This window comes from Prionailurus viverrinus, chromosome X (assembly GCF_022837055.1).
Source record: "Prionailurus viverrinus isolate Anna chromosome X, UM_Priviv_1.0, whole genome shotgun sequence".
Taxonomy (NCBI): domain Eukaryota; kingdom Metazoa; phylum Chordata; class Mammalia; order Carnivora; family Felidae; genus Prionailurus; species Prionailurus viverrinus.
The window spans coordinates 105543680-105556870 of NC_062579.1; the positions used below are offsets into that span (position 1 = coordinate 105543680).

At 46.2% G+C, this 13191-nt stretch overlaps 1 protein-coding gene across 5 annotated transcripts in view; it reads right to left on the reverse strand.

Moving 5' to 3' along the window:
• Positions 1-1942: 1942 nt before the first annotated feature.
• Positions 1943-13191, reverse strand: part of MAP7D3 (MAP7 domain containing 3) — a 57862-nt gene continuing 46613 nt past the window's right edge. For 3 of the 5 annotated variants that reach the window (XM_047843959.1, XM_047843957.1, XM_047843958.1), the window contains 8 exons: positions 12136-12265; positions 10309-10441; positions 8996-9100; positions 7946-7999; positions 6632-6734; positions 5355-5553; positions 4411-4456; positions 1943-3365 (listed from right to left, as the gene is read on the reverse strand). In XM_047843959.1, the coding sequence (XP_047699915.1) occupies positions 3216-3365; positions 4411-4456; positions 5355-5553; positions 6632-6734; positions 7946-7999; positions 8996-9100; positions 10309-10441; positions 12136-12265 (920 nt within the window). In that variant the 3' untranslated portion in view covers positions 1943-3215. Of the gene's footprint in view, positions 3366-4410; positions 4457-5354; positions 5554-6631; positions 6735-7945; positions 8000-8995; positions 9101-10308; positions 10442-12135; positions 12266-13191 lie in introns of those variants that run through there. The other 2 variants (XM_047843961.1, XM_047843962.1) reach the window with 2 other exon arrangements.

Below are 13191 nucleotides of genomic sequence, written 5' to 3' on the forward strand. Positions count from 1 at the left end.
CTGCCTGGGTTCAAATCCCAGCTGCTCTGCCATTTTCTATGCCACTGAGACCACAGGCAAGTTCACCTAACCTCACTCAGTTCGTTTCCTTGCCTGTAAAATGAGACCGAATTCCTACCCTCCAGAATCACACGCAGATTATACGGTAATAATACAAATGCCTAATAGGGCGATGGACACCTGGTCAAAGCACTCAAATAACGTTAGCAATTATTTTCATCTCCGGCCCCAAACGGCATATTACCTACCATATGAACCACAAGACCCTTCCCACTCGCGAAGCAGGATGAGGTGTCGCCTCTACAATCAGCCTTGAATTTGGGCATCAGCTCTGCCTCTTCCTAGTTGTACGACATTGAACAAGTACCAATCTCCACAAGTCTGTGTCCTCCTAGGTAAAAATGGATACCCACCTTCACAGGGTTTTAAAAAGATGCCTAATAAAGTACCTGGCATCATGGCACGCGTAAACGTAACTGCAGTTATTACGAGACTTGGGGAACCCTTGGATATACCCATCCAGGAACCCTGGAACTGGATCGGTGGAGAGGGAGACCAGCGGCAAGGTGGCCTCTCCAGGGCCTGCTTCAATGAGCCAGGCCTGCGGGGCCCGGGGCACCCAGCGGGCCACAGGGCACAGACCCCTGATGAAATGTGGCGGCCGGCCTGCCTCCAGGCTTCTGCTTCTTGGCACTGGCTCCTGCTCCTGTTCCTGCCTCGCCTCCTGATCCTCTGCCTCTTGCCCCAAGGCGTGATTCCACAGGACTAAAAGGGCACTCGGAGACCGCAGCACAAATTCATGTGAAAATGCACGCGAAGTCACACAGCAAGCTCACGGCCACCTCAGCTAAGACGCAGGACTTCGAGTCCATCTGCCACCCTCTGCAGCATCCCATACTGCACCGCGGTGGCTGCCAGGGGTCAGAGCTGTTCGAAGGCTTCGTACCTGTGCAAGATGACACAGGCGTAGGAGACATGCTCATACGTAGAACCCGCTGGCAGAAGTTAGGGACCTGTCAGGGGGAGAGATGCCAAGAGACTACCCAGAGAGGAAACTTGAAGCAACCCTGTCCCCTAACAGGCCCGGGCACCAGCCCACGCACGGCAAGGGGGTAAGGCTATGCCGGCGGCCACCACCTCGGAGCTGTAGACAGGGAGCTTTGGCCACGTTTCGGGTTGTGTGCACACCACACGACATCCTGCTTCAACAGCTCCGATGTGGAGCCCAACAATACGGAACGGGAAGTGGGGGTGGCTGCCACCATCTCCTAAGCGCCAGACCCCACAGACTGTAAACCAGGACCTCGCCCGATCAAAAAACCTAACAGACCAGAACGCGTTTCAAGACTTACAGGCAGATCCGAACATCCGTTTTAGCTGTTACAGGAACAGCAAGGTCACAAACAGATGTGTAGAGAAGCACAATCACTGCCCGCGCGTGCACTCACTCAAAGATGTCAAGTGTTCCCCGCCATGGCAGGCACCAAAAGCGATGCCCCTGAAGGGGCTGGGGGGGAGAGGTGGGGAGTGAATGTTTAAAGGGTACAGGTTTTCTGAGGAGGAGATACACGTTCTAGAACCAGGTACAGGTGGTGGTTGCACAACACCGTGCATGCACTAAATGCCACCAGACTGGGACATGTTGTGAATTTCACCACAGTAAACAGATGGTTGATAACTACTGGCCTCAAGTAGAAGAAAGAGCCACCACTGGCCAGAGTAATGAGCCCTGGAAATAGGTGCAGAATTTGAAAATTCACATCTAATGTCCCAGGAGTGGAGCTCTACCAAGTCACCAAGTGGCTGAAAGGGAACATCAGAGGATTTGCTTACCTTTTATTGAACTGCCTCTTGCCCGTGTTCAAAGCTTGGTTAACAATTGGGGTCACCTTTACACCACGCAACAATATTTTTTTGTTATTATAGTGAAAAGAAGACTTGCTTTATTTGCAAAGTTTATTTCACAGAGCACACATATGAACAGAAGAATAACGGAGTGTTCCAACATGTGACATTTGTGCAGAAAAATACCAGAAACTCATTTGTTAGGATGATTGTCTCTGCCTTCTTCATGAAAGAGCTAGTGTATAAAAATAGTTTTCAAATCTAAGGCACCAAGCTCTATCTGTAACACTGGTACAGTACACTGAATGGCAAAGAACTAAGGAATCGGAAAGAATAATTCTTTCCTTTAACTAATCCAAGACCGGTGGCTAGAAAGGAACATGGGCCTGCTTGAAACTTTGTGATTCACTACAAAACTCATCAGCAGTAGGACAACTATTGTGCATTCAAGTTTTAGTTGCTGGTTTAAGCAGAATTTGATGGATCTCAGGAAGCTATCCCAGTGTGCGTGTGTGTGCGCACATGCATGCAAACGTGTGCAAACGTGTACGTGTGTGTGCACGCGCATGCGCGCCTATCTATCACGGCGACCAAAGAAAGAATGGCCCTGCTCTTGTACTCACTTGCAGCCAGTGGTTAGAGAAGGCCGAGCAAGTCCGGCTCCACGTGCCAAGGCTGAGCGCAGACCGAAGGCAGGACTGGAGAGCACGAGGAGAAAAAGATGGCGCGCCAAAATCCACTGGGGGGATGACACGTGCCCCACCACACAACAGCCACATAGTGCTGCAGGCACAATAAAAACAGTGCACGTTTTTGGAAATAAACCCCCCCCCCCCCCGTGCACTTCAAAAGGTAAGACTGATGATAAGCACGAAAGGTGCTAAACTGTCCCAAGACGACACTTTCTAGGACCCCTGCATTTGGGGGGCATTTGGGAGTGCCGGGGCCTGTGCACTCCGGTGATGGCAGAGCTAAAAACATACATAACGGTAACATGGAACTTATAACTATATTTTGCAACCTCCCGTTCATTATAAACAATCTAGCAAAGCTCTTGTGAGCAATCCTGAGTTCCTCGCACCCCCCATCAAGTCGTCTATGAGATCAAATGTCAGCTTTGAATTGTTAAAGTAATGTAACTGTTAAACACAATAAGCATTATTTTAAGAGAGAAAATTACTCCTTGGTTTAGAAACTCAAGAGTTACCACTTGATAAAAAGGCACCCTTGGTGTATACACTCACACATACCGGCTGGAAAACAAGAACAAGACAGCGGAGGTTTCTACAGACAAACAAAAACAGGTCTTTACTCAAAACCCTTGCTGTGGGCAAGAATCAAGGTGGTATGCGCATCTTTTGAGACACATGTTAAGGTGACTGATGTTTTTCTCCTTCTTGGATGGTCATTTTCTTGGCCAGGTTCAAGTCAGAGGCAGAGAAATGTGGGGAGATGGGCCTAGCAATTGAAATCCAGAGCGGAGGATGAATCTTCCTCTGGGCTGCACGAGGTTTACATGTCTGACCAGAGGGAAAAAGAAAAGAAAGATTAGTAGAGAAGATGCTGGTTGCACAGGCACTGGGCCTCAGCCTCCCTTCGGGGTGGGCCCCGGGACCCTTGGCAACCCCCTCCCCAATCCAAGTTGCTGACACACTGGTGCCCTTGTACTAAATACTCCCCATGACTCCAACTCCCAAATAGGCCCAAGCTGCCTCTCAATTTCAAAGACAGCTTCTTGAGGAAAGAAAAGCAAAGGCCTTTTGGTTTTGGAAATTCAGGGTGAGAGAGAGACTAATTCCAAAGGCCTCACTAACCTCTGCCCTAAATGGTTACCTGTATGCTGTAAAGCAGCTTGTGGACTGGGGGCTGAAAAGAACCTATTTTATATGTCTGATAGGAAATTCGGGGCATAAAAACTAAAATCAAGTTATCTACCCTCTCAAAACCAACGTTTTAAGTTTTTAAGTGTATTTATTTATTTTGAGAGAGAGAAAAAGTGCAAGTGGGGTAGGGGCAGAGAGAAAGAGAGTGGGAGAGAGGATCCCAAGCAGGCTCTACACTATCAGTGCAGAACCTGACACGGGGCTCGAACCCACAAACCGTGAGATCATGACCTAAGCCGAAGTCCGATGCTTAACCGACTGAGGCACCCAGGCGCCCCATCTCTCAAAACCAACTTAATGGAAGCTCTTTGAGATCAACCTAGTGTTTGGATCCACCACGGTCTCCCGTCTCACCTCCGAAGTTACAAGGTGCCAAGAAAGCCCTGGAAAAGCCAAAGCAGGAGGGTTCACGGCCAACTGCCTTTCAAACAGTGTGAAGACAGGATGAGGCCTTACCCAATAGAGGAGGTACACATTTGTTTTTCTCGTCATCTAAAGGCATCTGGGGACTTTGATGGAATGTGATGGAACCTTTCAGGTGGTATTTTCGGCTATCAGGAGGGATACTGGACATGAGTGACTCTGCGTCATCTCTGATGTCAACAATCTTGTCACAGATCCACTCCTGTGCCTCTGGATGTACACTTTTGTTAGGTCCCACGGTGTTGCTGGTTTCACTTGCCTTTCTGGTTTTTGTTGCTCGGCTGCTCATTCTTTTGCTGGACGGTCTGGAAAGAGAGGTTTGGGTTAGAATCCTGACTGTCCCAGAACCAAGGCTGTGTCCTGAAAGCAGCTTTATCCTTTAATTAACTTCTAAGAAATGCCTTGGAAGTAACTTAACCTTCAGAATCCTAGAATAGGAAGGCTGGAAGGGACCCTGGAGATCACAGACCACACTGGTTTCCAAATTGTGTCCTGCAAAGTCCTAGGGTTCAGCAAACACTAAGCAGGGCTAAGAGCAGCTGCGTGTGCAGGGATGCAGAAGCCCCATCCCTACTTCACTCTGACCTGAGACACAACCATGCAGTGCAGTGAGGACGAACGTGGCTCTCCTAGCTCCAGCGCTCGTGCTGGCCCGACACTGCGCCTCTCAGCCCATCGTGTTCCCACGGGCCCTGAAGGTTAAGTGTCTCTTTAGGGAATCCCCAGGGAGCCTTCCCTTCCAAGAATCTGTTCCCACTCTTCCAACCAAACTTCTGACCCTCAGTTTCCCCATATGTAAAATGACATCAATACTGAACTCAGAGTCACAATGAGAATTAAAATAAGCAGCAAAAGATGCCTGGTATGCAGCAGTCACTCAGTGCCCCCCCCTTCCCTGATTTTATGAGAAAATGCTAACCAGTGTGCACAAAAGCACAGCTTAGAGTCAGATGTATCTAGTTTGAATGTGGGCTCTGCCCTTTAACGGTGGGATGTTGGGCAACTAAGACCTGTAATCTCTCCGTGCCTCAGTTTCCTCGTCTGTAAAAGTGAAGATGATAACCCTTGCCTAGAAAGGCTGCTGTGGGGATTACTTTGTTTCTGGAAGTGCTTGACACCGTGCTTGGTACAAACTAAGACCTCAGTCACTAATCTCATGTAGGACTCCCACCGAGTGTATTCTGATAGGCTCACTGGACTCACCTGGTACCCTTCGCCTGAGTCAAAGGGTTTTTCGCACTTTTTTGTCTGAAGGTTTTCATGTCGCCATTAAAAAATGTTTTTGTCTCTCTATGGACTTGGCCAGAAGTGGCGTCTAAAAACACCAGCTTGGGAGTGTTCTTCTTCATGTTTTTAAAATGTGTTTTGAATTTTGTGGATGAATCCATGCCATTTATAAAGGCTTGGAAAAAGAAAGGAAGAAAATTAAAACTGGAGTTTCAACAATGCAGACAACAAGAGGCAAAGGCCATGATCCTGCCGGGCCGGAGTACGGCCGGCCACATAAAGGCAGGAGGAAGAGCCACGCAGCAGTATTCTGGGGTGTAAGCCGCCACCCGGCACACAGGCCCACTCTGGCCTCAAACAACAAAGGGGCCACCTCTAAGGAACTTGCTCTCTTTCCTCTGCCGGGCAAGACAGGCCAGAGGGCAGAGGGCAGCAGGCAGCATGCTTCTTACCCCTCCTCCTGACTGCCCACCTCGCCAACCCCGCCTGTTCTTTTAGTCTTGATGCCAAGGCTCCCTCTACCTTCAGCTTTCCTCAGCGCCCTGAGCTGACCCTACACCTGGCCCTGCTCCTACTGCTCACGGTATTCGGGCTGGCCAGCTTGTGGCAGGGTCACTGTCTGCTCCTACGTCTATCTCCCCACAGGCTCTCCTGGGGCCACACCTCCTCCTGTCTGTATCCCTGGTACCCAGAACGCCTGACTTGCCTGTTCACATCCACTTGTGGGGTAAAACGTGGACAACAGTGTTCTCTCAAGTTCCTAGTACTGCTGCCATAAAGTGGTTCCTACTCAGAAGGGAATCAGCCATACGTTTCAGAGAACACTCAGATCACGACAGGAATCCTATTTTTCTCAGTGAGGTGCAAAGCGGCATTCCACCTGTCATCAGTCATGGATGCCATGTGAGGCCCTGAGCTGTGACATGCTCGTAACCCTCACATTCAGTTACGAGCTACCACCTACACTGTAATGGCACAACCTGCAAAACAAGAACAGTCGCTGCTGTAGCAGCCTTTATTGAGAGTTTCCTACGTGTCAGGTGCTCTTAGCACTACATGGATTATCCCATTGCAGTCTCGTGCTACACTAGGAAGAGAACATTCACTTCCCCTTTTTCAGGTAGGAAGACTGAGTACAGAGAGGTTCAGTAAGTTGCCCAAAGCCACACAGCTCAGAAGCAGAGGAGCCCCTGGATGAACCCAGGCAGTTAACTCTTAAATGGTGATGAACAGAACTCAAAAGGCAAGCAAACCTGATGGATGTAGGTCATCGAAGGAGTCATCGTCGCTTTCTGACTCGTCCTCATCATCTGCTTCGTCCTCCTCATATGTGTTGTCACCGAATGTTTCTGCAGCCTACGATGAGAAAAGAAGTCATGGTTACATCTAATCCTCCATTATCCTGACTTGGTTATTTCAAAGAAAACAGATTTCATGCCGGACTGCTGCCTAATTTTAATTAAGAGATAAAAAATCTAAACTCTTTGGCCCCAAAGAGTGGCCCTAGTTGTGTCTTTCAGTTAGGGAAAGACACTCAAGAGTGGGAGCCAAGGAACAATGCTTTGGGCTGGCATGTGGCCTCTCTGTGTGCTCCGAGCCCTAACTAAGCCAAGGAAGGGACGATTGATAAATAGCTAAAAAACGTTCTTGGCTGCTGCTTGAGCCAGTGGGCTAAATGATCTTTCAGATGGTGACTCCCTGCACTTTCCAGAAATGACATTTCTATTCTGAATTTTCAGGATATGGATGACCATGCTGGGGAACTGTAAACAACCAAAATATCAATCTTGTTGCACAAAGGGTAAAGGGCACAGACTCTGGAGGAAAGGGGTCTTAGATGCATCAAAAGACAGGATGCTGGGGTATAGAGATAGACCCCCAAAAAGCATACCATAAATGAAAAAAATTACCATAAATGAAAAAAAAAAACCACTGAATCTGAGCTCACTAAAATGAACTTCTTCAGCAAAAGGCATTCTGAGAGTACGAGGCGAACTACAGCAATACCTACACATGGACAGGGCTCATAACTCGAGCAGGTAAAAACTCCTACACATAAGTAAGAAAGAGGCCAGCCGCCAAACAGAAACATGGGCAAGGGACTTGATAAGCCGCTTCACCAAAGCAGATCTTCAAATGGCCAAAAAGCAGATGAAAAGGCACTCGACTCCATTAATCATCAAAACATATTAACAGATTCAATAGTGTGCAAATTAAGAACTTCTATCCAATAGCAGGCAGCATTAAGACACGCCACAAATAAACTGGGAGAAGATATATGGAGTCCATATAAGCAAGAAAGTAGTGGCATCCACATTTTAAGAACTACAAGTGAGAAAAAGACAAATCAACCCAACAGTTTTGGGCAGAGACCTGAATAAGCATCTCACACAAGAAAAAACACGACAGCTAAAGATAGGAGAACATGCTCAACCTCTTTAATATTTAATCAGAGACATGCGAGTGTGATACTTTAATTACCACCAGACTGGCAAGAATGAAAAAGTCGGCAAGAAGGTGAAGCAACAGGAATTCTTAGGCACCGCTGGCAGGAACGCATAGACTACCTGTGAGGTATTTGAATATGTCTTTCTTGTCCGCTTCATAATTTCCTCAATTCTCTAAAGGAAAATAAAAATTCAAACACGAAAACAGATTAAAAACAAAACAGTGGTCCTGAAGAAGTTGATTACTTCTGTTTCCCATAAGTGGACAGTGTCAGTTGACTGCTCCCAAGCCACAGACTTAGCAGACAAGAGACCCTGCGGCGGCCACCAGAATCCTTCCAATCCCAGTTTCAGTCGGTCCAGAAAATGTCTTGAGTGGGTACTAGCTATCCTAACACACAGATCCAATGACTTCTCACTCCGAAGTTCACAGACTTAGACACCCATTACTTAAACTAAGCATGTATTGCTGCAAACCAGTGAGGACTTTTTAATGTACTTTAGTCTGAATAGACCACGAGTGAAGCAGATATTAATGAAAAGACTGCACCCCCACTGATGCGACACTATCAGAACTTTCTTGCTGGAAAGGGCGCACACCCAGGAGGGAAATTTCTCCCTGGTGCACACTTCCTTCCCTGAAGGTGAGGAGAACTGTAGCTCTCTGGCCTCCTCAGGGCGACCTCCGTCTCTCAACAGAGGCCTTGCAGCCTGGGCCGGGGCCTTCTCTGCTCCCAGACGAGCCAATTAAGTTGCACAAAGGGAGGCCCTACCTTACAAACAGCCTGTGTGTTGGCCTTTCAGAGAAGCCTGCACCCTTCTGTTTCCTTTGCTCAAGCTGCTGCAATTTCCAGCCTAGTTTAGAAGACACTAACTTCCATCCACCCCTCCCAATGACTGGAGTGATTCTATTCAAACGAACTCCGTTTCCAGAGGTCAGTGAATATGGAGGTGTCACTGTAATGGTCACCAGTGGTCCATGATGGAGAGGTATGGTAAGAGAAGACCCTTCTATGCAGGAAGGGTGAGATCCTTGGATTAGAGAGTTCTAGTGGGAAAACCACCAGAGGCTAGCGTACCACTTATTTGTGATTTTTGAAGAACACGTTTTGATATCATGTGCCCAACATTTTTCCAAAAAGAACCAAACTCCCAAAACAGAAAGAGTACCTTTTTTCTTTCTAATCTCTCCTGCAAATTCTGTAACATAATTCTCTCGTGCTCCTTCTTGCGTTTGTCAGCCTCCTCATCAGCTTTTATTTTGGTGTCCCCCTTCTAGAAAATTTGTATAAAAATACCATTTTGATCTCAATATATAAGTGATAACCAAGAACATCAGTTGAAAAAGTTAAATAGTAAAATGTTATCTGGCATAAAAGAATGTAACCTTTTGACTGACAGTACCTATATGCACAACATTCATGAATTACCAATTTTCAAAGCATTAGCTAAAATGCACAAAACTAGGCTATTATCTTGAGGATTTAGAAGCCATGTCAGTCCCCTCCAGGACCCAGGGTTATCATTAGTGGTTACCAGGCCACTATAGTTTGCAAGTATGTGATTATGTAGCTATCCATGAACACAGCAACAGGAGCTGAAAAGTCTTACACCTTTCAAAAGCACCGAAAGGATCCTTAAAGGTAGTTCTTGAGGAATGCGAACGCACACAATCATTTATGTAACATATACCTGATTTTACTAAGGGATAGGCTAAAAATGGAATATAAAGTGGACTATGTTAATAATTCAAACTGAGTACAGTCTGAGCTCAGTTTGTGGATTTATTTACCTAGTGATTTGAATTTGCATGGGTGAGACATTGGAGAATTGGAGGACTTTATTCTTTTCTAAATTTTGTTAAAGTTTATTTTGAGAGAGAGCATGCACTTGAGTGGGGGAGGGGCAGAGAGCCAGGGAGTGAGAAAATCCCAAGCAGGCTCCTCACTGTCAGTGTAGAGACCGACACGAGGCTCAATCCCATGAACCGTGAGATCAGGACCTGAGCTGAAATCAAGAGTTGGACATTTAACCCACTGAGCCACACAGGCGCCCCATGGAGGGCTTTGAACTTTTAGAGGTATTCGTACTTTTTATCATCTGTGCTGGAAGTGTGTCTGGAGTGCGGCTGTGAGTGTTGCCACAGAATGCAGGGTCAGAAAAACTCACTTAGGACATTTAATCTGTGAGCAATTTGATTTTCTGAAGCCAAGCTGCAATGTTGTTTATGTAGACAAAATAAAACACTACTAATCTATAATTTGCTGCTTTCTGCTTCAGTTGCACTTGGAGAATCTTCTAGGATTGTGCCAAGGGTGGCTGAGAATGACCTGCAGCAGCACCAAGCAATGGCTAGACTGTGCTGGAAAAATGCAGCCAGAGAAGCCTGCATCTGGTCCTCCCTTTTCTTGGACAAAGGCTGCCTCGGGCTTCCACTGAATTTTAGAACCTGGTCACCCGCCAATAGAGTGGATACAGCAAACCTGTAGCAGCACTTTCTGGTCTTCCGGATCTGTACATCCTTTCTTCATTTCATCGCGTCTTTGTCCATCTTCGAGTTTTGAGAACTCTTCTCCTTGGGTGTCAACTCCTTTCTCTGCCATTTCCTTCACCTTCCTAATGACACAATATTTAAACAATTCTTAGTATTTGTCTCGGTCTCTACCACACAGAGGTTGCAGCAGTACATGCTTTTCAGTCACCTCTGTACCCAACGCGGGGCTTGAAATGACCCTGAAATTAAGAGTCACATGCTCCACCGAGTCAGCCAGGTGACCCTGGACGTGCACTTTTATAGTGGAACTGCTTGTGTATAGGAACACAACTTACATTTTTACACCAGATTCGCTACATTTTCTGTGTTGTTACTGTACAAAATTTGCCCAATTTCACCCTTTTTAAATGTGGGAAACCAGCTCTTGGGAGTAGAAAGATTTCTATCAAATAATGGGCCATTCTGCATTCTAAAATGAGAGAAAGAAAAACATTCCTTAACTATTTTAGACACATGGGACCCTCCAAAAGGCCTTATTTACACATATGTAATTTAAAGGAGGGTCTGGTGGTGCCCAGGGGAAAGCCCCATCCACAATGACGGGTACGCAGGGGTTTTAAAACGTTAAATTAGCTGTTTACATGAAGTGATGAATGATGGCCTTCCAGTTAACAGTTTTTGCTATTCACAACATCCCCTTCTCCTTTCTTCCAAACTCATTTAAAGTACACTGAAAGCATGTGACTGCATTTCAAATACTTACCACTTAAAAAACAACTCAGGACTGTAGTTATTCTTCGCAGGCAGTAGGTAGGTTTATATCCCAGAGCCCTAAATCAAGTGAGCTTCAAGAGTGAGGGTTGGGGTGACTGGGTGGCTCAGTTGGTTGAGCATCTGACTCTTGCTTTTGGCTCAGGTCATGATCCCAGGGTCACAGGATCGAGCCCCACATCAGGCTCCACGCTGAGTATGGAGCCTGCTTAAGATTCTCTCCCTCTCTCCCTCTCTCCCTCTCTCTCTCTCCCTCCCTCCCTCTGCCCATCCCCCTCTTGCGCTCTAAGACTGAGGGTAAAGAAACCTTGAGATGGAATCAGAATGAACACAACTGTACATGAGGTTTGCTGCTCACAGGAAAGCCTTCCAGCAATGACTGAGGAGATTCAGGCGTCACAAAGGTCACTGGAAAGCACCTCTAGCAAAACATGAGGAAGTATACTTTCCAGGCTTACAAATTCTAAAGTTACAAAAGAGTTTTGAAACAAAGGGGTGGACTCCAATGAATGCCAACCGAAACAGTCTGGCATGATCACCCAGGTGTTCTTGCCGAGATATGGGACCCCGACACAAGTTCTGGTCTCAAGCATCTTTACAGTACAACTTAATGACACATGATGCACAGATACTAAGGACAACTATACCATCTACCTACACACCAGCATCCTCTCTGCTAGACAGGCTTCCCGCATTTGTTCTGAAGGCAAGGAGTCACTTCTGATTCACAGTAAAGAAAAAGTCAGGGGCGCCTGGGTGGCACAGTCGGTTAAGCGTCCGACTTCAGCCAGGTCACGATCTCGCGGTCCGTGGGTTCGAGCCCCGCGTCAGGCTCTGGGCGGATGGCTCAGAGCCTGGAGCCTGTTTCCGATTCTGTGTCTCCCTCTCTCTCTGCCCCTCCCCCGTTCATGCTCTGTCTCTCTCTGTCCCAAAAATAAATAAAAGTTGAAAAAAAAATTAAAAAAAAAAAAAAAAAAAAAGAAAAAGTCAGTTACTCGTTGATTTTTCATATCATTTATAATACATTTAACCTGAGGGTACCTACCTTTCCTCTGTTTCCTTTTGTAGTCTTTCTTCTTTTTCTCTTTGTTCACGAGCAAGGCGCCGTTTCTCTGCCAAAATTTTTGTTGCCTCCTCAGCATTCATAGTCCCTGGTGTGCTTTTACTACTAGGCTCTAGTTGAAATCAACACAACATGCAAAACAGTTAGCTTAGGGAACTTCATACCTCTAAGCCCAATAAAGAGGTGCGAGACAACCAACAATATTAAAAACTCAATATATACATGGTCCAGATTTTATCAATAACATGCAATCTGTAAGTAAGTGACCAAAAGAACAGATTTTGTTCAAAACCTCAATCCCGTTCCCAATAACAGAAGTAGCAGTCTGTTTCTTTTTAACATCCCCTTGCTCCAAAATAATGTACTCCCACTTTGGTTTAGCTGTTTTGAGAGTGACCTAACTAAAATGACCCTATGGGAAAAAAGATTAAGACGCACTGAACACAGAGGAAGACAAACTTATGCCCAGTCTATATGAAGTATACAAATACTTGACTAGACAAGAACATACCCAGCATGCATTTTGAAATTTGTGCATAATTGTCACTAAATAACTACTGTTTAAATGAATGTTGGTAATAGTGAATTATTATATTTGATTGGTCATAAAGTGGCTAACTACATAACCAAAGAAACCAAGACTATCAGTAAAATAAGGTGACCACATGGGGGCATGCTGTAATGTTTCAGTCCATGTGATGACTATTTTTTTTAATTTTTTTTAATGTTTTTATTTATTTTTGAAGGAGAGAGAGAGAGACAGAGCATGAGCGGGGGAGGAGCAGAGACAGGGGGAGACACAGAATCAGAAGCAGGCTCCGAGCTGTCAGCACAGAGCCCGACGCGGGGCTCGAACCCACAGACTGTGAGATCATGACCTGAGCTGAAGCTGGATGCTCAACCAACTGAGCCACCCAGGTGCCCCATGTGATGACTATTTTAAATAAATCACATATTGGGGTGTGCCTGGATGGATCAGTCAGTTAAGCATCTGACTCTTGACTTCAGCTCAGGTCAAGATCTCGTGGTTCATGAGTT